Raw genomic sequence first — 26,529 nt, 5'->3', positions numbered from 1 at the left:
CAAATATATATGTCTATTACGTAAACTACAGTACCTGGCCATAATACAGTACGCAAAATGGACGCCGTTAAAATCAAAATTAACATACGATGTTTTTCCTCTCCATTTTATCGATTGTAATATGATAAAAAAAAAATGACAACTACGCACAACCATACATGAGCGTCATATCTGACGTCACACACATAGGAAGTTCCTCAGATTTATTTTTAGTACCAAAACATACGTAAATGAAAATGGCTCCGAGGGGAAAAGACCTTTCACTCGAGCAAAAGCAGATGATAATCAAATTGAATGAGAGTGGTTTAAGTAGCCGGAAAAATTCGGAAATTATCGGAATAAGTCCAAATTCCATACAGAAGATTGTTAGACGAAATGCTGAAAGGAGTTCCATGGAAAACAGAGAAAGACAGGGAAGAAATCGACTGGTGGGCGAAAGAGGTGATCGTGTCTTGTCTAGGTTGGTGAAGAAAAATCGTCGACAGACTCTGTCAGATTTAACTGATAAATTTTACGAATCTGTACCACAGAAAGTGTTTTATAGAACTGTAAGAAGGAGATTAAAAGAACAGAAATATCAAAGATGCTCCGTTTTAAAGAAAATAACAATCTCGAAACCAAATCGTCAAAACCGTGTTTTGTGGTGTCGATCCAAATTAGGGTGGACAGTGGAGGAAAATGGAGTCAGGTTATTTTTAGTGATGAGTTGAAAGTTGTTTTAGGAAAGGACAGATAAATTTACGTCTGGAGAAAACCTGGAGAAAGATTTCAACCCGATTGTCTTGGACAGTATAATAGCAGTCATTCGCCCCACTCCGGCATATCAGTTATCTTCTGGGGTTGTTTATCTTTTAATGGTGTAGGAACTTTGACTGAAGTAGATGGAAATATAAACTCTGAGAAATATATTTCGGTCCTAGATTATAATTTGTGGCCTCTTGTTGCAAAGGAGTTTCCTGCAAGTAAATGGATTCTACAGGAGGATAATTGTCCGGTGCACCAGTCCAGACAGACTGTTGAATGGAAAACAACAAACAGAATCCCTACACTTACCTGGCCTAGTCAATCACCAGACATTAACATAATTGAAAATGTGAGGAGGACAATTAAGATCAGACTGGAAAATCGCCTGGACAAAATTTAAAAACGCAAAGACCTATGGCGTATTGTGAAGGACATATGGGCCTCTATCGATTTGGAGACGATTAGAAAACCTTACACATCAATACCAACACGACTACAAGCTGTAATAAAAGCAAATGGTTCCATAATCAAGTATTAGTAAGATAGGATAAATTTTATTACATATCAGTTTAAAAAGAACAACATTCAAAACTGCAACTGTGCACGTATATTTTTATAACGGCGGCCATTTTGAGTACTGTATTATGGCCAAGTACTGTATTTTCACCGGCAAGTGTCAGCGTCTCCATATGAGTGAAAAATTCTCGAGAGGGACGTTAAACAACACACAAACAAACAAACATCAGCTATTTGTAGTTGCCAAGGTTTTCAATTGTATTTAGGTCCAGAGAGGATGCCAGTATATCTAAATCATTCTTCAAAATATTCTCTCTCTCTCTTTTTTTTTTTTTTTTTTGCCATTCAATCCCTGGTGGACTTATTGTATTGTTTAATGCCATCGGTCTGAAAAAATGTAAGATATTTACTTTATGATTTAATTTCAAAATCTCTTCACAGCTGATTAGTTTAATTTTTCTTCTTGGATAGACATTAACCTAAAATCTTCCTAAAGTAATCTTAATAAAGGTTTATAAATTTCATATTTACTTTTGGGGTTCCTATTTTCAATTGAGACTTATTTAAGAAACTCATCCTTGAATTATTTTAACTTTCAAACACACTGCTTACCGGTAAATATTAAAGTAAAAAAAAGGTTAAAAATTCAAATATCAAACATGCCAAATGTGAAACTTATACACAGTACTAAGTACAGTTTTGTTTATCAGTATTTATATAATTTACATGTACATTGCATATATATATGGAATACAAATTTGAATAGGAAATTGTAATGCTTATTATCTGACGATCAGTCCTTTTAATAACAAAAAAACCTTGTATGAATGCTTTGGCATTAGTCTTTTTGTTTACTGAAAATCTGCTGTGGAGGAGCCACTGCTAAAATGCAACTGACCCTTGGAATGCAATTCCATTTTTATCTCATCAGTGAAGATGACATCTTCAGACTTTTCTTTCTTTTTCTTCTTTATTGCTCCTTAAGACCCCAACAGCATAATCTGAAAAAAAAATCATGTAGCTGCATCAGATTACAAAGTTAAACATGCCTAGAAGTACGATCGTCTTTTTTTACGTGCATGTGGATTGTTTTTTGTCAACTTTTAACCTGAATGACTCGAACCCAGTACGTGTATGTCAACAGTTACTATCCATAAGACTTTATAGAAACTTCTTGTAACCTTTGATTGTCTTTTTTTATGTATCTAAAAATTATAATTTTCAAGAACTACAAGTTCGGATGCGGCTAGAATTTTTTGAAAGATAAGAAAGAAATTGGCACTACTTGCATCTGACAATGAAGAAGGGGTTCAATTAGTAATTTTGAACATAGTTCTGTTTTCTAATGTCAAATTAAGGGTCATTGTTTCCAACATTTAATTTCAATTTCTTTTTTAACACCAGTAGAATTTAGTTGAAACAAATGAGGGCTGGGACGATTTATTTCAGGAGTGAATAAAATAGCTACCCATTTTATATGGTATAAACTGGGTTGGGAGTGTTTACGCTTTATAAACCACTTCGCGGTTTATAAAAAAAGTGTAAACGGTTCCAACCCAGTTTATACCGTATAAATTTGGTAGCTATATATATTAAATTCTTTCCTCATGATTTAATGTTCATTCATTTGGTATAAGAAAAAAAAATGATTACCCTTAAAAAATTACTACAATTTCTACAAAATTTGAATGTAACGCCACGCGGATCTACACGTATTTGACGCAAGTCATTGTGACGTAGAAAACCCAATTTATACGATATCAATCGAATCCAGCTTTACAACGAGAATAAATTATTTATGTATCAATAATATTGATTCTGTTTGAGGATGATACGCTTATCAATACGTAAGTAGAAATGCAGAAATATCAATAAAAAGTTTCAGACTTATTTTTCTTAGCATTTTGGCTATGGGTTTAATATAAATATACAAGATAAATATGCTAAATAGAAATATTAATTAAGGAATAACTGTCTTATTTTTTGGATTCATGATGTGATCAATCGAGTGGCTTGTGTGATAATTTGCATAAACGCCGAAGGCGTTTATGCATAAAATTATCACGCAAGCCAATCGATTGATCATCGTCATGAATCCAAAAAATCTGACAGTTATTCCTTATATTTACATGCTCCTGATTTTGCAAATTCCCGTGCTAATAGTCCCGCTTCTGTCTCTATTTGTCCCGCCCCGCACGTGATTTTTTGTAACCGCGCCTATCGATGAACCAGTAGATTTATGTAGAAATAAAGTATTTTTAAAATTTGTAATTTTATCTCGGACAGAGACATTGGAAATGTAAATATTGTGAAATACACAATAACTTACACCACTTGTTGAAATAAGTTTGTTTCTCGACGGATATACAGCTTTTATAAATAAATTATTCTTAATTAGTGAAGAAGTGTTTTGTTCTTTCTAATACACAAAAAAAAAATTGTGACCAATTCAAAATGTTGTGCAATATACCGTTTCATGGCTCAAATATCATGATAGGTATCAATATAAAAAAATTGTAATACTATCATCCCAGCCCTAGAACCCATCCCTTTTCCCAAAATGGATTTTTCGAGTTGGTACAACTTTCTTTTTTCATTATTTTTCCTTGTAGCATTTTATTAAGGTACCTTGTCAGTTACTTTTTCTGCCCTCCCCTTTGAAAAATGATGCTATATGTAAGTTTAAAACCTTAGAACAATCTACTCATAAACCAGACACAGGGCAGTTACATGATTCAAAGTTTGATAGGGTAAAACCACTTCTCCCCTCTAAACCAAGTTTTTATTACAAATTGACTTCTATGATTTGGATATGAGTTGACATATTGGATTTAAGTGGACTTGGTCACCAGTCGGTCAGTTTACGTGTTGACTTATTTGATACCATGTGGATTAAGGAAACACATTACAGAACACTTTATCTGAATCTTTAAAAAATCAAACGTGTAGAGACATGTTTATTGTTATTAATGTCTCTGATGTACCTTTTTCTCAAACGAAAAAATGAATTTTAAAATCACATAGGATAAAATGCATGAGTAACTAAGAATTTTGAGTGTTTTCTGCTTCACATCATCATTATATAATAGTAATAATAACTAGAAACTCATTGCAAGCAATGAGAGGTCTTCCGTCCGATTTTGAAAACAAAAATGTAAATTCAAGTGAAAAAAAAATTTCAGACACTCTGGAGATTTAACCCTGGTCGTTAGCGTGGAAATCCAACGTGCTAACCATTACGCCATTTCAACTCCCGCTTCAAAGTGAAAATGACGAATATCAAGAGTTTGGATTTATCAATTCGAAAACAAATTGTATATTTAGTATATTTGAAAAGAGGCTCCCTTAACCCTACAGATATTACAGAAAAATATTGAAAATGAAAAATATCGATTTTTTAAATTCGCTTCTGCAAGCGACCGGAACTAACGACGACGCATGAAAAGGTCCCTTCGCCAATCTATAAATCATATTCTATCATCTCTAACAAAAAAACAACTCAACATCATTTATAAAGTTGAAAACGTAAATTTAAGCAAACAAATTCGGGATTAAACCCAGATCGCCTTCGTGAAAATTCAATTTGGAAGCCACTACACCAGTGTAATTTTACCAGCCATCATCGATGTTTACTTTGTATCATTGCCTGAAGTATCGAGCGTCAGTGAGGTTAAAAGTTCTTTTATATAGTGCGGAATTATAGAATCAGAGCTAGCTAGCCAAATTTTGTGCAAGCAGATTCACATCAGAATTCGTTACTTGAGTTTAAACAATAACAAAAAAATCTATTACTGATGAACTGATGATACTGTTTACTTCTTTTATTCTTTTTGTATTCACATTTTTATTCCATGCAATTCCATATACCTGTATTTCAAACAAATGTGTCCGTGTAATCTTTTTCTGCACTTTTGCATCAGACCATTTTTCTACTATGAAAGAAGAGTCACGATACATTATTTTGCGCCAATCGTGACGAGTAAATCTTTGCGCCTTTTCTTTGATATGTATTTTCTATTAAATGGTTTCCATTCTCATATATATATTATTGTATGTACCGTACAAATTACTAATTTTATTGCATTTGGAGGTCAGAGTATCTATGTTTTTAAAACAGATTATCCATTTCATAATCTGCCAGATCCAACAATTTTCTTCATATTTCATTGATCCTTGTAGTAGTTTCGATCACCAAGACGCTCGGTTTTCTCCGTAAACTCCGACCTGCCAATCGGCAATCTTCGACTGACTCAGCTACGCTCCATACAAACCTCGGAAGTGATTGGTGGAAAAATATGCATCAAATCGATTACATTTCTCCGCCAGAAACTGCCTTGTAATTCATTTCATATTTTACTCAGCATTAAGTTCTTCATTTTTTTTTTCTGTTGTCTAATTCTTATATTGGTTTTGATCACAGCATCATATAAGTAGTCTTTGAAAGCAAAACATAGTGTTGGGAGTGCTTCAAAGTAACTCAGTTTTCAAAGGTATAACACGTGGAGGAATTTCAAATAAGATCACATGACTTTATCAGCAACATGGTAGAACACCATTGACGTCCGAAGTTAGTTTGCGAGGAACAAGCCACTCGAGAAGCTCCGAGTGCCGACCTGCTCGTCGGAGACAGCCGCCATTTTGGACCCGCTTCAAATTTTAAAATGCTAATATCTAGAGTTTGGATTGATCGATTTTAAAACAAATTGCATATTAAGCATTTACAAAAGAGTCTCTCTTAAATTTACTAAAATCGTAAAAAGAAAATTGAAAAACAAAAAAAGTTAAAAAATGCCCTTTTTAAATTCGCTTCCGGTAGCAATCGGAAGTGGTGACGACGCACAAAAAGATAATTCTGCAAATCTAAAGGTCATGATCTATCTTCTCCAATAAGTCTCCAGTTCATATCTTTAGCAGTTCTTTAGAACATTCATCGACAAAAGTCCATTTAAAAACCAGGAATTAGTCCATAACTTGGAACCAAAAGAGAATTTACCAAATTTTCCTTGTGATGAACAAAGTTCATTTAATGACTCATTTTTCCTGAAAGTTTCACTGAAAACCACTGAAGAGTTTTTGAGAAAACGCCTGCACAAAATTTGGTCAAAAAAATAATAATAATAACTAGAAACTCATTGCGAGCAATGAGAGGTCTTCCGTGTGATTCTGAAAATAAAAAAGAAAAGTCAAGCTGAAAAAGTGATAAAAGAAATTCAGACACTCTGGAGATTTAACCCTAATCGTTAGCATGAAAATCCAACGTGCTAACCATTAACCATTCACTTTCTTACATCACTTCCTTTCACGACCGGAAGTAACGGTGATGCAAGATTTTCTCACGATTTAAATAAACTGATGACTGAATATCAGTCCTGAAAGTTTTAGTCCTCAGTCGTTTACTGTTGCCGAACAATATTGTGGGACTAAATTCTAATTCTGAGAACAGGTAAACACACAACCGGAAGTGAATTTTATAAAAATCTCTGACTGGTCTCTAGACATTTGCAGTATCTACAACATGCATGAAATCATTTCAGGTACTTCATTGATACGGGATATTTATGAGAAAGTTAAATATAAGAATAACGTAGTTTATCTCCTAAAACCGGAAGTTGACGTTTTTGTTTCCGGTGGAATCTAACATATTTCAAAACAGCAAAAGAGATGCAATAAAGTCATGTAAGTTTTGATTTTAAAAAGAAAAGTTAAAATTTTTGTTATCTTTGATCACTTCCTGTGACAAGCGGAAGTGACGACTGACGCGTTTAACCCAAATGGTTTCACCTACCCCTCAACGTCCATTACTCTTAAAATTTTGGTGTTTTAATCTTTTACCTGTTTTTGAGATCTCGCTCAGACAACTTCTCATTTTGAGGACAGGAAAACACGCGACCGGAAGTGAATTTTTGAAAAAATAATTAAGATTACTCTAGACATTTGCACTCTGAATAGCACATTTAAAATTCATTTCAAATACTTTATCTATATAGAATATTTACTGGAAATTAAAAAACTCAAATTATTTAGTTTTTCTCTTCTAACCGGAAGTTGTCGTATTTGTTTCCGGTGGGACGAACATCTTTCGAATCTACGAAAAAGATGCAATAAAGGGATGGAATTTATAATTAAAAAAAGAAAAGTTGAAATTTTCGTTTTCTTTGATCACTTCCTGTGACGACCAGAAGTGACGACTGACGCTCTTAACCCAAATGGTTTTGCCTACATCTTAAGGTCTGTTGTTCATAAAAGTTTGGTGTCTTAATCTCTTACCGTTTCTGAGATCTTGCTCACACAACTTCTCATTTTGAGGACAGGAAAACACGCGACCGGAAGTGAATTTTACAAAGATATTTGACGTTACTCTAGACATTTTTAGTCTGAATAACATATTTAAAATTCATTTCAAATACTTAATCTACAGAAGATATTAATGGGAAAGAAAAATACTCAAATTATGTAGTTTTTCTCTTATAACCGGAAGTTGTCGTTTTTATTTCCGGTGGGACCAACATCTTTCGAATCTGAGAAAAAGATGCAATAAAGTGATGCAATTTTTAATTAAAAAAAGAATTGTTTAAATTTTCGATTTCTTTGATCACTTCCTGTGACGACCGGAAGTGACGGCTGACGCTCTGAACCCAAGTGGTTTTACTTACATCTTAAGGTCTGTTGCTCATATAACTTTGGTGTCTTAATCTCTCACCGTTTCCGAGATCTTGCTCAGACAACTTCTCATTTTGAGGACAGGAAAACACGCGACCGGAAGTGAATTTTACAAAGATATTTAAGGTTACTCTAGATATTTGCAGTCTAAATAACATATTTAAAATTCATTTCAAATACTTTATCTACAAAGGATATTAATGGGAAAGAAAAATACTCAAATTATGTAGTTTTTCTCTTATAACCGGAAGTTGACGTTTTTGTTTCCGGTGGGACCAACATATTTCGAAACTACAAAAGAGATGCAATAATGTGATGTAAGTATTCATTTAAAAAAAGAAAGTTGAAATTTTACGATTTCTTTGATCACTTCCGTAAACGACCGGAAGTGCCGACGACGAACGAAAAGGCGATTCTGCAAATTTAGAAGTCACGTTCTATGCTCTCCAATAGGTCTCCAGTTCATATCTTTAGCCATTCTTGAGAAAAAGGGGCGACAAAACTTCATTTTAAAATCAGGAAATTGCCCGTAACTTGGAACCAAAATGGAATTTTCCAAATTTTCCTTGTGATGAACAAAGTTCATACAATGACTAATTTTTCCTGAAAGTTTCATTGAAAACGACTGAATACTTTTCGAGAAATCGCGTGCACAAAATTTTGTCAAAAAAAAGAATAATAATAATAATAATAATAACTAGAAACTCATTGCGAGCAATGAGAGGTCTTCCGTCCGATTCTGAAAATAAAAACGAAAATTCAAGCTGAAAAAGTGATAAAAGAAATTCAGACATCTTGGAAGATTAAACCCTGGTCGTCAGCGTGAAAATCCAGCGTGCTAACCATTAACCATTCACCTATTTGCATCACTTCCTGTCACGATCGGAAGTAACGGCGATACAAGATTTTGTCACGATTCAAATAAACTGATGACTGACTATCAGTCCTGAAAGTTTTAGACTTCAGTCCTTTATTGTTTCCGAGCAATATTGTTAGAACAAATTCTAATTTTGAGGACAGGTAAACACGCGACCGGAAGTGAATTTTATAAAAATCTCTGACTTTTCTCTAGACATTTGCAGTATCTACAACATACATAAAATTATTTCAAGTACTTTATCGATAAGCAATATTTACGAGAATGTTAAATATAAAAATAACGTAGTTTATCTCCTAAAACCGGAAGTTGACATTTTTATTTCCGGTGGTACCAACATCTTTCGAATCTGAGAAAAAGATGCAATAAAGTTATGCAATTTTTAATTAAAAAAAGAAAAGTTGAAATTTTCGATTTCTTTGATCACTTCCTGTGACGACCGGAAGTGACGGCTGACGCTCTGAACCCAAATGGTTTTGCCTACATCTTAAGGTCTGTTGCTCAAATAAGTTTAGTGTCTTAATCTCTCACCGTTTCAGAGATCTTGCGCAGACAACTTCTCATTTTGAGGACAGGAAAACACGCGACCGGAAGTGAATTTTACAAAGATATTTGAGGTTACTTTAGATATTTGCAGTCTAAATAACATATTTAAAATTCATTTCAAATACTTTATCTACAAAGGATATTAATGGGAAAGAAAAATACTCAAATTATGTAGTTTTTCTCTTATAACCGGAAGTTGACGTTTTTGTTTCCGGTGGGACCAACATATTTCGAAACTACAAAAAAGATGCAATAATGTGATGTAAGTATTCATTTAAAAAAAGAAAGTTGAAATTTTACGATTTCTTTGATCACTTCCGTAAACGACCGGAAGTGCCGACGACGAACGAAAAGGCGATTCTGCAAATTTAGAAGTCACGTTCTATGCTCTCCAATAGGTCTCCAGTTCATATCTTACCCATTCTTGAAAAAAAGGGGCGACAAAATTTCATTTTAAAATCAGGAAATTGCCCGTAACTTGGAACCAAAATGGAATTTTCCAAATTTTCCTTGTGATGAACAAAGTTCATACAATGACTGATTTTTCCTGAAAGTTTCATTGAAAACGACTGAATACTTTTTGAGAAATCGCGTGCACAAAATTTTGTCAAAAAAAAAGAATAATAATAATAATAATAATAATAATAAGAAACAGTAGAATCACTATAAGGTCTTCCGTGAAGACGGAAGACCTTAATAATAATAAGAAACAGTAGAATCACTATAAGGTCTTCCGTGAAGACGGAAGACCTTAACTAGAAACTCATTGCGAGCAATGAGAGGTCTTCCGTCCGATTTTGAAAATGAAAACGAAAATTCAAGCTGAAAAAGTGATAAAAGGAATTCAGACACTGGAGAGTTAACCCTGGTCGTCAGCGTGAAAATTCAACGTGCTAACCATTAACCATTCACTTTCTTGCATCACTTCCTGTCACGACCGGAAGTAACGGTGATACAAGATATTCTCACAATTCAAATAAACTGATGACTGACTATCAGTCCTGAAGATTTTAGACTTCAGTCCTTTACTGTTGCCGAGCAATATTGTGAAAACAAATTCTAATTTTGAAGACAGTTAAACACGCGACCGGAAATGAATTTTATAAAAAAAATCTCTTACTTTTCTCTAGACATTTGCAGTATCTACAACATACATAAAAATAATTCAAGTACTTTATCGATAAGCAATATTCATGAGAAAGTTAAATATCGAAATAACGTCATTTATCTCCTAAAACCGGAAGATTACGTTTTTGTTTCCTGTGGAATCTAACATGTTTCAAAATAGTGAAAGAGATGCAATAAAGTGATACAAGTTTTAATTTAAAAAAGAAAAGTTGAAATTTTTGATTTCTTTGATCACTTCCTGTGACGACCGGAAGTTACGACGGACGCGTTCAACCCAAATGGTTTTGCCTACTCCTCAAGGTCTGCTACTCATAAAAATTTGGTGTTTTAATCTTTTACCTGTTTTTGAGATCTCGCTCAGACAATTTTTCATTTTGAGGACAGAAAAACACGCGACCGGAAGTGAATTTTTGAAAGATATTTGAGGTTACTCTAGACCTTTGTAGTCTGAATAACATATTTAAAATTCATTTCAAATACATTATCTATAAAGAATATTTATAGGAAAGTAAAATACTCAAATTTTGTAGTTTTTCTCTTATAACCGGAAGTTGTCGTTTTTGTTTCCGGTGTGACTAACATCTTTCGAATCTGTGAAAAAGATGCAATAAAGTGATGCAATTTTTAAATAGAAAAAGAAAAGTTGAAATTTTCGATTTCTTTGATCACTTCCTGTGACGACCGGAAGTGACGGCTGACGTACTGAACCCAAGTGGTTTTGGCTACATCTTAAGGTCTGTTGCTCGTGTAAGTCTGGTGTCTTAATCTTTTACCGTTTCAGAGATCTTGCTCAGACAACTTCTCATTTTTAGGACAGAAAAACACGCGACCGGAAGTGAATTTTGCAAAGATATTTGAGATTACTCTAGACATTTGCTGTCTGAATAACATATTTAAAATTCATTCCAAATACTTTATCTTCAAAAGATATTTATGGGAAAGAAAAATACTCAAATTATGTAGTTTTTCTCTTATAACCGGAAGTTGTCGTTTTTGTTTCCGGTGGGACCAACATATTTCGAAACTGCGAAAGAGTTGCAATAATGTGATGCAAGATTTGATTAAAAAAAGAAAAATTGAAATTTTCAATTTCTTTGAACACTTCCGGTGACGACCGGAAGTACTGACGACGAAAACCATGGTAATTTCGAACATCTAAAAGTCATGGTCTATCATCTCTAACAAGTCTCCAGTTCATATCTCTAGCCGTTTCTTAGATCCTTCGAGGACAAAATTTCATTTTAAAATCAGGAAATTGTCCATAACTTGGCACTGGAACCGAATTTACCAAAAAACGGAATTTTATATAAAATTCATATAGAGACCTTTTATCACTGAAAATTTCAAAGAAATTCATTCAATAGTTTTTGAGAAATCGCGTGCACAAAATTTTGTTTCAAAAAAAAAAAAAGAATAATAATAATAATAATAATAATAATAATAAGAAACAATAGAATCACTATAAGGTCTTCCGTGGAGACGGAAGACCTTAACTAGAAACTCATTGCGAGCAATGAGAGGTCTTCCGTCCAATTCTTAAAAAAAAAAAAACCACACAAAATTCAAGCTGAAAAAGTGATAAAAGAAATTCAGACACTCTGAAGATTTAACCCTGGTCGTCAGCGTAAAAGTCCAACGTGCTAACCATTCACCATTCACCTTTTTGCATCACTTCCTATCACGATTGGAAGTAACGGCGATACAAGATTATCTCTGGATTCAAATAAACTGATGACTGACTATCAGTCCTGCAAGTTTTAGACTTCAGTCCTTTATTGTTGCGGAGCAATATTGTGAGAAGAAATTCTAATTTTAAGGACAGGTAAACACGCGACCGGAGGTAAAGTTTATAAAAACCTTTGACTTTTCTCTAGACATTTGCAGTATCTACAACATACATAAAATTATTTCAAGTACTTTATCGATAAGTAATATTTATGAGAAAGTTAAATATAAAAATAACGTAGTTAATCTCCTAAAACCGGAAGTTGACGTATTTGTTTCCGGTTGAATCAAACATATTTCAAAACAGCGAAATAGATGCAATAAAGTGATGCAAGTTTTAATTAAAAAAAGAAAAGTTAAATTTTTTTTGATTTCTTTGATCATTTTCTGTAGCAAGTGGAAGTGACGACTGACGCGTTTAACCCAAATGGTTTTGCCTACTCCTCAAGGTCTATTACTCATAATAGTTTGGGGTTTTAATCTTTTTCCTGTTTTTGAGATCTCGCGCAGAAATCTTTTCATTTTAAGGACACGAAAACACATGCTTCATTCTTCTTTAAATATACATTTAATTGAGTTATTTTAGATGTTTTTACTGCCTTATGTAAATACAAGGACACTATTTACAGGTTGTTGGATATTTAGCAGTTGCTGTTGCTTATTCTTCTTTATATATTTTAAAAATTTTGTAATCAAGTAAAATTCTCATCCCCTAATCTGCACCCTTATATTTCTACCCCTCGGTGGGGCCCTTGCTGACTGGTCAGATTTCTAGTTTAAAAAGTTTTATAAAAGTCATTAAAGCTAAACTCAGGTTTAAAATCATTTTGATGATATTTTTACGTTGCCTGCATAATAAACACTTGGGATCCCTTTGCCTGACATCTCTCTCTCAGTCGGACTGTCACACCTTGTCTTGAAAACTGTTCGAGGAAGATATTTGATATTCTTGTTTTGCTTGGGACAATGCAGTGAAACCAACCTCATGACCTCTGAACTTCACCTTTGACCTACTTTCCAATATGCCATTTAATGCTAATATACAAATATTCTTTAACTTTTGAGAGGTAAGTCTGTGCTATTTGGCAGGAGTCCAAGCTTGTCATAAAACATTTGAAAAAATATCAGTTACTTTCCACTTGACCTTTGACCTACTTTTTAAGAATGCTTCAAACTGTCAATTTAGCTTTATATCTTTTTTTATTTTGAGAGGTAGGGCTTTGATAATTAGTTTGTTTTTACATGTTTATGACCTTATTACACTTTACTTTCAAACTATTAACCACACAAACTGAAATTTGAATAATCGGAACATCACTCAGCCTTTCCATCAAGTCGAGAAAAAACCGTGGAAATATTGTACTCACTGAGTAGCTAAATCTGTAAATCATCTGTTGACCACATGTTCTATTATATGATTAAATGGTACATTAAGCTATAATTGTATGATTCAATGATAAAACAGTGTTTAAGAGTTAATATTTATTTAGCTCTAAAATGACTTTCAATTTTTTTGTTGAAAAAAAAATTAAGCAGTATTGTGTAAGTTATAATACATGTAACAGTCATTCTCCCATAAACACCATTAAACTACATATATTCTCCCTTAAGCAAGGAGTATGCTTTGCCCTATCCCACGCATTTGGGGGGGGGGGGATCACATGCTTATTTAATTTTTCATATTATTTCTTCGGTAAAGCATCAGTCTTTTTACTTTCTTTCTCTTCGAAATAAGACTTGTCAATCTATTTAGTTCTTATTTATGCACATGAGAAGAATTAGTTGATTCGCGGGGAAATACTAGTTACGCGCAAATTTTCATATAGTTAGCATAAATGAGCCCCTCTTGAAGTACACTTTTATGGCATTTCTTTTAGCATACGCAGATCAGCTTTCAGTGCTCTGTTGAAAAATTAGATATCCACATTTAACAGTGTTGAATGTTTCATAAAGAAAATTTAGGCATGAAATTGACGTTTTTAGAAAATTACATGATAAGAAACGGAAGAACATTCGAAAAGAGATATATATTAAAATTTTACTTTGATATAAGTTTTGAATATTTCCAGATAAATCAATAAGTTTAATAGACAATATTGACTACCTCGTTTACTATCTTGTTTTGAATGATTGATGTAAATATTAACGTTTTCCTTGTAAGCCCTGGTGTGGTTATAACAGAACTACAGAAACGTGGGGGATTAAATGAAGAAGCATACGCAAAGGTAGGGCATTGTTTATGGAGAGGGTGGATAAACTTTGTATTACTAGTATTAAAATTTAAAATGAATTTTTCTTGGCAATTTCATAAGTAAAGTTAAATGAAGTAAAACCTTTTTAAGGAGTTATTCTTCATTTTTGTTTTGGAAATTCTTATTTTTATTTATGTTTTATATTAATTTTTTCTTTTTGGCAAAATATATCCAAAATAATGAAATTTGAAGGTGTGAGCAACAGAATGTTAGAGATAAAAGTGAATTTTAATTGTAAATAAATACGATTGAAAGTTTGCACCATTGTCAACATGATGCACATAATCTGAAATATTGAAACGGAGAACTTCCAAAATATATTCTTTTTTTCAGTTTTTGGAGCGTGCTAAAGAGACGCATGCGCTCGGTCGCCCAGGACAACCTGAAGAAGTTGCCAGAGCAATAGCCTTCCTTGCCTCGGATGATTCGTCTTTCATCACAGGGGCGACACTTCCGGTTGATGGTGGTCGCCATGCTATGTGTCCCAGATAATCAAAGAAAATAAATGAAAAATTTTTTGTTGTCGTTTAATGTGGACTAATTTAAATATAGTGATCTTCTCCATTTATATGGAAAAAAAACAGTGACAAGAGTGGACAAATACAATTCAGATATTTTGTTTCACCATTCACAAAATGCACATACACATGGATAACTTAGTCCTTGTCAATTTGGGTATATGCTTACTATTTCTCATAATCCTTCCTGAAAAATTGATAAGGTGGCATATATATCCAAATTATCTTATATTTGGAATCTGTTGAATTAAAGAGACCATGACAGTTTGCTTTGGTTTGGTTTAACGCAAAACGCAATAATTGTGCAATAAGCTAGGACATAGGTAAAATGGCTGAGGTTCAGGTACCTGTTAATTTTGCTTAATTCACGGAAGTACATGTTTACCGTCGACGTAACCCTGTCGATCTGTGGGCTTGGTATGCCGAGTCAGCTGCGACAACTCGGGCACGTCCGCCATAATGCCCTGTGTGTAGCTATACTAAGGCGCTGGTCGCTTTACTGGACCTTCTTAATGTCCTTTTATCCTGTATTTTAATTGTTTGGATGTATAAGTTGGAATTTCAAACTTCTGAGAGAGCGACCCGATAGGGTAAGATACACACATTATAGCTGTAGAAAAATAAATATTAATTGGAAATGTTTACTAAAACGCAGATATGTAAATTTAAAAAAAAAAAAAGTAATTTAATTTTACTTTCTTTAACCAAAATAAAGCGGGTTTATTATTAGAGATTTTTGTAGAAGTTATCAAAAAAGGTACATTTAAGTAAGATTAATTCTGATTTTAAGCAGCTGAAAGTGCGCCTCATTAAAACGGATAAATATCATTCGTTGTCCGTGTCATATATACTGTTAATAAAAGAATATCAGATTGTTCAAAAGAGATATTTATTTGATTTTATCGAATATGATTTGAATTAACTAATGTTGAACTAGAAATCTAAATGATCTTGTTCTTGGCATGCCGCAGGGAGGTGTATTTCAGAGGATCTTATTTAGTATGTTAATCAAGTTGACATAATTATCGGAACCTATCTAATAGATGTCATAATTATACATCGGGTATCTCAACGAAGATCACAGGTTAAAACACGAGTGTGATGATTTGTAACAGTTTTCCCTGTAGAGTTCCTCACCATTTTGTGTTAAAAAGTAACCGGAAGTTATAAATTAACTAACAGTATTGCTGCTGTGAACATCAAAACCAACAGAGAATTTACAGAAATTTCAACAAATTATAAATGAATTATTTACATTTATTTGATTAAATTATAAATATTTGAGGTATCATTATTTTCCAAATGTTGATACGACACAAAATTCATTTCAAAAAACACTGGAATGGAATTTTATTTCATCTATAGGTATTCTTTAAATTAAGGTCTAACATGTAAAATCTATTTTCACAGTTCGAGACGGTCATATTAAGTTTCTTTTTTTTATTTTTCTTTGAAATATACGGTCATTGATTAAATTTTGAAATTATTATCAAATGTGGTACATGTATTTAATTTGGGAGAAAAGAACAAATGTAATCTGCATTTTTATGCATATACACATGTACAAAAATTCACAAAGAGTTCCAAACACACAAGCTTATTTTGATCATGGTTTAAAGAACTAGTTAGGGGGGCAAACTTAAACATCTATTACTGTAAAATTCTCTCTCTTTCTCTCATTAACCCGTAAGAGCTAAATGAAAGCATGGAGAAAGACTTTTGAGAGCATCAGTATAGCTGCATGTACCTGATTGCTGCTGAGGGAGTCGACTCAAATCTTTTAATTGGTCCAGATTTAAGTTTGTTCAAAATATATCGTACCTTAGAGCAAGGTCGGAAAGATTTTAAAAATGACAATTTTGTTTTAAATGTTCTCAATGTAGGAAACGGGAATATAGAAAAAAATGAAAAATCCCTTTCTAAGGAAAAAAGGAGGGTTATTTGTTTTATTTTTATTATTATTTCTTTTATTTTATTTTAAATCGCAAGCGAAACTATATGCTGTAGATTTTTTTAAAGGGTGGCAATTAATATTTTGGGGCTTGAATGGTGCTAAAACATGAAAACTTCTGCAAGAACAAAACTTAACATGCGCAAGCTGTGCATGTCCGAGTGATCTCGGACCCACCCCTATTTAAATGATCAAGAGAGTCAATTATATATACATGTACGTATACTAGTACTTAAAATTCAAATTTCTTTTGAATCATGTGAAAGTAAAGCAGCTCTGTTCCAAAAAATGTGTCGTGTATATATTTTTTTAAAAGGTCAAAGGTCGGGTTCAAGGTTACGAGGTCTGGAAGAGTAGTTGTTTTATATAAAATTCCGACTTAAAAGGGAATATATACACAAACCGAATATTAACACTTTGATAATTAGTTACATGTAATACTTAAACAATAAAATGTTTTTGATTTTCCATTTCCCTCTGTCTTTTCCTAACACAGTGTCATAGGCTTGACGTTATAGTTGAGTGGATGAGAGGTCATAGCTTAGCAGTTGTGAGATTGAAAACATTACATAGCATGGATTTTAGCAACATATTTGGGAAGAAATTTGCAGTTTAAGCTCTATCTCCATCTTATGACAGGCCAGGAGTTATTTTTTATTCTGACTTTGATATCCTTTCACACTGTGAGAGAATATCATTTTCGTATCCTTTCACACTGTGAGAGAATATCATTTTTATTCAATAAATAAATCGCAGTATTTCACTGTTGAAAATGTAATAAATAGAGGATTTTTAATGTTTTGTAGTTGAATATGGAATTTATTTAACGAGTGGGACAGGATTTTTTTGTTATATTTTCACAAGTGCGAAGCACGGGTGAAAATATCAAAAAATCCTGTCTCACGATCGAGTGAAATTAATTCCTTATCCAGCTACAAAACATTGAATTTCTGTTTATAATATTTTCTTTGATTTTCCCTTTGCCTCTGTCTTTTCTAAACACAGTGTCTTAGACAATGGCGTCACAGTTTACTGTTGAGACGTCATAGCTTAACAGTTGTGAGATTGAAAACATTGTAACATTTTAGCAACATACATGTATATGGGGAGAAATTGGCAGTTTAAGTCTCTATCAAGATGGTAAAGTTAATTATATCTTATTCCAGGCTATAAATTATTTTTTACTTACTTTGATATCCTTTCACACTGTGAGAGAATATCACTTTAAATTGGTATCCTTTAACACTGTGAGAGAATATCACTTTTATTCAATAAATAAATCACAGTTTTTTACTGTTGCAAATGTTTTGTTACTAAAAAAAAATTCTGGGAACATTTCCAAGGTCCATTTTTACATTTTTACACAATTAAAGTTTCCTAATTAGATTTATTGAAAGAAATATTGAAAAAATAGCCATGTAACTCTTCTTTATGAGAGATAAGAAAACTTGTTTGTTTGTTTGTTAACGTCCCTCTCGAGAATTTTTCACTCATATGGAGACGCCACCACTTTGCCGGTGGAGAGCTGAAAATTTTGACCAATGCTCGGCACTTAGGGCCATTGAGCAGTGAGGGATCTTTTTTGTGCCAGCACCTACTGCGACACGTTACCTCGGTTTATACGGTCTCATCCGAAGGACCGGTCTAAACGTCCCACAATGGGATTCGAACCCGCGACGTAAGGATCAACTCCTTACTCCGCGACTCTAGAGCAGACGCTCTAACACTGCGCCACGCGGTATGAAAAGTCTTTCATCAACTGTTCCAAGATATTTGTGTTGTAGAAAAGTGTTTTCATAGCTGCATTACTTACTGAATCTAATTATGTATGAAAAGTATGCCATGTTTCCAACTAATCTTTTCAAAACATTCCCAAGGCATAGTAAACTCCTTGTGCTAATCATTTTTGAAATACTATCTTTTATTAATAACAGAAGAAATTACTATTTTCTTATTCTTTCATTCGTGATAAACAAGGATTTGTAAGTGAAGCAAAGAATATGATTTTCATATAGTTATTAACAGAAAAAGGTTAAACTGTTTTAAACAAAAATACTACATCAGTTTCAACCAAGTGGGGCATATTCTAGAAACTGTGGATGTCGTCAGGGAGATCCACTATTCCCTTTATTCTCTCTGTTGTTGGCAATTCTGATAAAAATATTACATGCATAAGTAAGTCAAGAATGAAAGGTATCGAGATGTTAGATAAAGAAAATAGCATATTTGTCAGCCAATGGATTAACTTTCATATTGGATGGTTGTGAAAAGTCCTTATAGAATAATCGTTGCGGAATATTGCAAATATTTAAGGTCTTCATATGAACTCTATATGAACTCTATCTAATAAAACAGAGGTTATAAGGAAAGGACGTAAGAATTAGGGAATAAAGATTTCTGCAGGTAAAGCTCTGGATTGAGTAAAAACATTTTGATTATTAGGTACATGTATTGACTTTGTCGTTAGGGAACATCTTATGAAAAAGTTTGAGTATATTTATATTAAAATAAAAATAAACAATGAAAAATTCTTATCGCAGAAATCCCACCGCATTGACCTAAGGTCATCTTTAGAACGATTTCAAAGATTCTTTTCTGTAACAGTTAATCAAGTATTTTTGTTCTTTCTTATAAACCAAGCTTTGAATGTTTCTGGTAGTAAGGATGGCATAGATTGAATGGGCGCATTATTAAAGCAAAAACTATTCAGATTTATTGAACATAACTTGCTACGCTTCCATCCCTTGCAGGCAGTCTCATGCAACTCTGTACACACACACTGCAACTAAATTGCATCTATGCCTTCCAAATAAACATTAACCCTAACTTAAAATTTCCTTTCTCCCACAAAAGAGCTGGACTTTTAAAAATATATATATATATTTATTTTTCAAATAGCTTCACATTATTGAGAAATTACAAAAACAACAGTTGTTAGAACCCTATACTCAATTAAGTGTTTGGTAATTGTTGCTGATATTTTTCAAAGATTTGTGTAGAACACAGTATCGAAATAGCCTGCATAATTTATATATCTGACCCTTTTTTCTAAGTTGATCGATTTCTTCGAATAAATTGGATCAATTTCCACTTTAGAAAACGATTTTTAAATCCAAAAATGTATTGTTCGAAGAGAAAATTACATACTTCGGTTTTCTTTTTACAAATTTATTTGGACTCCAAAACTTAATTAAATCTGTTCGGTTGGGGGAATGTGTTCTAGCGGCATTTGTTTATGGAATGTAACATATATACATGACAATTAATAACAATATATTAATATACAATTAAATAATTTAGCAAAAGCATCTGCAAAAAGTAATTATATGTAAACAAAATGTCACATTAAATGTTCAGATAAAAGTCACTCAACAGACATGACAGGGACAGATATTGTCCTTTGGGTACATTTCACACGGTGATTTTTGACTGAATTATTCCTAGGCTTGCTCTCTGGTGGAGATTCAAAATTAAAATTTCAGAAATCATACTATACATGCACGATACCTAGCAGATGAACATATATAAATATCATTTATTTTTCCTACATTGGACCAAAAATAGATCGAGACTTCCATATTTGTTTTAACTGCTCCTGATCTTCAAGGTGAACATTTTCTACCATTGACTAACATCTAATTTATTTATTATCGTGACGAGTTTGTATCGTTGTATCATATGATTAAAACAAATGCTACTTTTTCAGTCAAAACGATGATTTATTAACTCTTGAAGTATAACATATTCACCTCGCTATACGGTTAGGTGAATAATTGTACTCAAATAATTGTACAAGTATAGCTAAATGACTGCATTGACAATAATAACATGTATACATGTACAGTGTTCTCTAAACTGTTGCATTAAATGTATTGATAATAAACAGCAATCTCATTCGAAAGTCGAATTAAAAACTACAAATTATGAGCAGAGCAATTAAACCACGGTGATTAAACACGGACCTCTGAAAGCAGAAGGGGGGATCAGGTGGCATGGAAGAATAAGCATTCCATATGAACACTTTACACACGATGAAATTAATCCTATGAGATTAATTACATGGGGTAACTAGTATAATTGCAGCTTGTGTACCATCTTCAAGAATCGTTAATTGTAAACTCGATTTGCTATTTACGGTTTAGACCAGGTGAGTAATATACCCGATTTCTCGGTGTAGACGTGACTTCAAACAGCAACCGCTCCTAGCGGCGGATCAGTGTTACACGGATATGACGTCACATGTGGTGGTTCCTGTCATGTAATTGACAGTGTTGGGTGCACTCGCAGGTCAATTTGTGTTATTCATTAGGTGCAGACCATTTGTTGGCATGTCGTTCTTGCTATATTAAATTAAAAGTTATCGAAAACATCTTGGAAAATTTAACGCGTAAGCTGCTTATAGTAATTTATTATATTACAAAATGAATAAAAAAAAAATAAAGTATTTTCTTCTGTGATGAATCCTAATCGCTAGATGAATGGTAAAGTTTTAGATAAATTATACAGTTCAAGTACATGTATTTGTTCTTTTTCTTAGTTTTGAAACATTCTTCAATTTACCTGAAATTATGCTAGATGTTTGCATTAAATTATCTTAAGTGTTGTTTGAAAGTTCTATCCCCTTTACCTTTATGATTCTTATGTTATGATTCTTATGTTAATTTCTTAAATAAAGTCACGCATGTAAAGTCAGATAATTTTACATTGATTTCACATGAAAAGTGTACAGTTGCAATTCAGATGTTTTCTCATATGAATTCCATCATTTGACTGTAAATATTTCAGATCTATCAATTCATTCATATCAGTATCTTATTAAAGGTGCGTCATACAGTGTAGGTGTGAACGAATCTTCAGTACTGTCTATATTACATACATTGTGTGCCACTGTACACGTCTGTGTTTGGGTACACCTTTGGCAATATGTACTTGCTAATCATTTTGTACCTATATATTCCTGTTTTAATTCTTTCATCGTGTTATTTCACACTAACGAAAGCAGGTATGAATGTTTTAATATATTAATTTTCTAAATTTTGAATGTATGAAACCACCATGAAACTTAACTAAAATCTGGTATTAGTGTAGTGTCTTCAGAAAAATTATGATAATTATACTTTACTGACTGTTACTCGTCGGTATGTAACAAAATAAGGCAGCAATATTAACATAATGATAAGGTCACGGTGTTTTCTTTGAGTAACAAGATATTACAAAATTGACAACAGAGTTGTGCATCTCACAAGACTTGCTGGAGCCTCCTCTCCGGCAGCAAAGAGGTCAAACGATAATCTTACTCAATAATACATAAAAGTCAGGTGATCAACATGTATAGGTATAAAAAGACCCTGATCTGCAGGAATACGTACACAAAATGTAGTGAAGTAGTCGTCCCTCTACCCCGGTTAGCTTTTTCGAAATTTCGATTGGATTTGGGTGATGCCCAGACAGGTCCATTGTGTTGCAATATAGGTATTAATTTTTATAGGTTTTAAAAAAACAAACACTTTGTTCGTGTAAAGGCAATACATATATATGTATAATTACTTACATTACACAATAAGTAGTATCTTTTGTTTTTCAGATGAAGAAGCATTTATGCATCATCTTTACAGTGTTAGTATTAGTGGGAGCTTACATAGAGGAAATCGATTTACCCGAGTCCTTTACAGAATGTTTGGAAAAACAGCGGATAAAGAATCAAGGTGCTGCCAGCTGGGAAGCCATGAACAAGTGGTGTATGAACAGCCACAGGATGAAACTCACAGGTGACAAGTTCAAACACGCCAACGTATCTCAGGACACGGTCAGCTGGATTAATGAACTACTCAGAATGTCAAACGTGGATATGAAGCTGGACCTTCATTCCATAAACAAAAGACAAGCAGATAATCCCTCTCTGTATCCTAACGTCCAATTCCCCCCACAGCCCATCATTACAGATGAAGATTCACAAACATCGAATACACAGAATTCACAGGGGCCGGAATACCAATCAGAAACTCTCCAGTCATTTGTTAATCAACATACTGGATCAAGCCAGGCCCAGAGGTTTCAGCCCGGACAAACGAGGCCGTTTCCAATCATCGGCGGGAATCCGCAGCCTCCATCACAATCAGTGGTCCAGACACAGCAGCAAGTTTTCCAAGGTTCAGTACAACAACAACCGCTAGCTGGACAGAATCAACCAATCCAGACTCAAGCTTCTCAAATCCAGACAAATCCTGTTCAAAATCAATTTTCCCAACAATCAGTAGTTCAACAGTCTCAGCAGGCAGTTAATTTTGCTCCACCCCAACAACCACAGGCAGTTAATTTTGCTTCATCCCAGCAGTCATCATTTGTGCAACCCCAGCAGCCGACATTTGTGCAACCCCAGCAGCCAGCATTTGTACAAACGCAACAAAATTTTCAGCCTGTGAACGCATTCCAACCTCAGCCAACAGTGATGTCTCCGACCATGTCCGCAGCACAGCCTACTGGTATACCTCAGGTACAGCGTCCTCAGTTAAGGATAAGGAAGGAGTATAGGACGATGACGGAGCAGGAGAGAGCCAACTTCCACAGAGCCATTCTACTACTCAAACAGGATACGGTAAGTCAATCTCCGTAACAAACCTTATTTATAATTTTATAAATGGACAGTTTTGAAATGACAAATAAATCTACATATGCAGGCATACAAGATTGAATTAATGTTCATTTAAATACATATTCTTTCCATACAATTTTATCCAGACTATTCGACCTAACCGATATGATGCACTTGGACTTGTTCACTTTCGAATGGTTGATAATATACACCATGGAGGAGCATTCTTAGCTTGGCATAGAATATTCATCACCATGTAAGTTCATGATTCAGTTGTATTATGTAGCAATCCTCTACGTTTGTAACGATAAATTTGTAAAATATATTATTTCTACAAGAAAATTCACTAGCTTTTAATTTTATTTGATTTTAGATTTGAGAATGCATTGAGACAAATGGTACCTGGTGTTACTTTACCATACTGGGATTCGACAATGGATGAGGCGATGATTGACCCTACCCAATCCGTCACGTGGTCACCACAGTTCCTCGGCAACGGAGATGGTCTGGTGACAAATGGACCATTCGCCTTCTGGCAAACTCCTAATGGACCACTCATCAGAAATATAGGACAGGATGGTCAGCTGCTCTCAAGACAAGCCATAAGGAACATACTGACCAGAACAAGAATGGGGCAAATCACAGAACCCGCTGCTCCCGACCAGTTTAACATTGAAAATTACCACGGTGATGCACATACATGGATCGGAGGTCAGATGGAGCCTATGGAAACGTCTGCTTTTGATCCTGTTTTTTACCTTCACCATGCCTTTGTCGATTATGTTTGGGAAATATTCCGTCAGCAGCAGCGAGCCATGGGAATAGACCCCACCCAAGATTATCCTCAGAATTACGGCCCACAGTCACATGCCCCCTTTACACCTACAGGATTTGGAAACCTGCCAAATGTATTTGGAATAAGCGACATGTTTACCTCCCAAATATATACTTACCAGCCACATCCGACATGTTCCTTCCAAAACTCCAACTGTGGTTCTCCGTACCTGACGTGCGATCTTTCCACCGGTGTCCCGCAGTGCTTGCCGATCTCCTCGGGTCCTCCTCCAGCACAGCTACGAGCAGCTCGAATGAGGGGTGTGCCTGGAGTGATGGGTGCTGGTCCACGGCTAGGAGGAATGCCCCTCCCTTTTGGGCGTAAAAAGAGAGAAGCAACTAAAGACAGGGTGACAATTAATGCAAAGTCCTCTTCAAACTCTTACCACCAGGTAATGGTCAAACAGATGCAATGCTCCAATACGTGGGTCTCTTTCTCCAGCCAGAATACCTTCGAAATCGACAATGAGGGAGATACCCGAAAATGGGTGTTTATACCTGTTCGTGTTGTTAACAAACGGTCTCCTGAGCACCGTAAATTTAAAGCATACGCAATCATTGATGGAAAGCCTTCCGTCAAGGCCGACATCTACGATCCAGAACAGTATCAAGAAATCAAACCATACTTCTCAGAGGAACTCATGCCATCATCAGAAAAATGTAAAACTGTCACTGGGGATAGAACAGTTGGTCGCATTCACATTCGATCTAACGGACTTAATTACCAGGGAAATTATGACGAATACGTCATCGTGGATCTGAGGCAGGCGTTTACCGAGTCCACCACCTATATTGGACTTAAAAGTCCTGGTCAGAACGATACAGAAGTCCTTCTGTCTGCTTATGACTCGTGTGGACGAAAATGTCAGGCCTTCTGTCGGAGCAGAGACAAGAATTCTCCGGGTTTTCACCCCTGTTCGGGGGCTCTCCGAGTAAACAATAATACCCCATGGGAATATGGTAAAAACTATGGTGATGCAGTGCGCATGTCCTGGGATTTGAATGACTTGTATACAATTCCAGAACTACAAAATCAGTCTGTTTTCATTCAATTTTTCTGTGATCATCGAGAATAAAATTGGTTTGGGAGTTCCAAGTTTTATTTTCTCAACAGTTAAGAATGTTTGTATGCTGATAATAGAGGAATATAAAGAGTTGGCACAATTCTAAGAGGTCATTTTGTTACGTCACAGTGTCAAAACCCTTTTTAGCTCACCTGAGCCAAAGGCTCAAGTGAGCTTTTCTGATCAAAATTTGTCCGTTGTCTGTCGTCGTTGTTGTCGTCGGCGTTGTCGTTGGCGTTGTTGTTGTTGTTGTAAACTTTTCACATTTTCATCTTCTTCTCAAGAACCACTGGGCCAAATACAACCAAACTTGCCACAAAGCATCCTTGGGTAAAGGGGATTCAAGTTTGTTCAAATGAAGGGCCAAGCCCTCTTTCAAGGGGAGATAATTAGGAATTAGTGAAAAAATAATGGCATCATTTAAAAATCTTCTTCTCAAGAACCACTGGGCCAGGAAAGATGAAACTTATGTGGAAACATCCTCAGGTAGTGTAGATTCAAGTTTGTTCAAATCATGACCCCCGGGGTAGGGTGGGGCCACAATGGGGGATCAAAGTTTTACATAGAAATATATAGGAAAATATCTTTAAAAATCTTCTTCTTAAGAACAGCATAGCCATGATTGGTCATATTTTTGTGGAAGCATCCTCAGGTAGTGTAGATTCAAGTTTGTTCAAATCATGACCCCCGGGGGTAGGGTGGGGCCACAATCGGGGATCCAAGTTTTACATAGATATATATACAGGAAAATATCTCTAAAAATCTTCTTCCTAAAAACAGTAAAGCCATGATTGGTCATATTTATATGGAAGCATCCTCAGGTAGTGAAGATTCACATTTGTTCAAATCATAACCCCCGGGGGTAGGGTGGGACCACAATGGGGGATCAAAGTTTTACATAGAAATATGTAGGAAAATATCTTTAAAAACAGTAAAGCCATGATTTGTCATATTTATATGGAAGCATCCTCAGGTAGTGAAGATTCAAATTTGTTCAAATAATAACCCCCGCGGGTAGGGTGGGGCCACAATGGGGGATCAAAGTTTTACATAGAAATATATAGGAAAATATCTTTAAAAATCTTCTTCTTAAGAACAGTAAAGCCATGATGAGTCATATTT

At 34.4% G+C, this 26,529-nt stretch overlaps 2 protein-coding genes across 2 annotated transcripts; both read left to right on the top strand.

Annotated features, from left to right (window-relative positions):
* The first annotated feature begins 236 nt into the window (after nt 1-236).
* Nucleotides 237-14,940, top strand: LOC133176419 (uncharacterized). Its single transcript, XM_061311543.1, has 3 exons — nt 237-688; nt 14,358-14,421; nt 14,782-14,940. The coding sequence occupies exons 1-3, from the start codon at nt 237-239 to the stop codon at nt 14,938-14,940; spliced, it is 675 nt and encodes a 224-aa protein (XP_061167527.1).
* Nucleotides 13,930-25,499, top strand: LOC133176420 (uncharacterized). The gene is made up of 5 exons (XM_061311545.1): nt 13,930-14,421; nt 14,782-15,556; nt 22,502-23,512; nt 23,656-23,765; nt 23,883-25,499. Exons 3-5 carry the CDS (start codon nt 22,502-22,504, stop codon nt 25,417-25,419), a joined length of 2,658 nt encoding a protein of 885 aa, XP_061167529.1. The 5' UTR covers nt 13,930-14,421; nt 14,782-15,556; the 3' UTR covers nt 25,420-25,499.
* The last annotated feature ends 1,030 nt before the right edge of the window (nt 25,500-26,529 follow it).

Source organism: Saccostrea echinata, unplaced genomic scaffold (genome assembly GCF_033153115.1).
Source record: "Saccostrea echinata isolate AGI-Se365-2 ecotype Australia unplaced genomic scaffold, CSIRO_AGI_Sech_v1 ptg000075l, whole genome shotgun sequence".
Classification (NCBI taxonomy): Eukaryota; Metazoa; Mollusca; class Bivalvia; order Ostreida; family Ostreidae; genus Saccostrea; species Saccostrea echinata.
The sequence above is the reverse complement of the archived record's forward strand: the minus strand, read 5'-3'. Positions and strand labels throughout refer to the sequence as shown.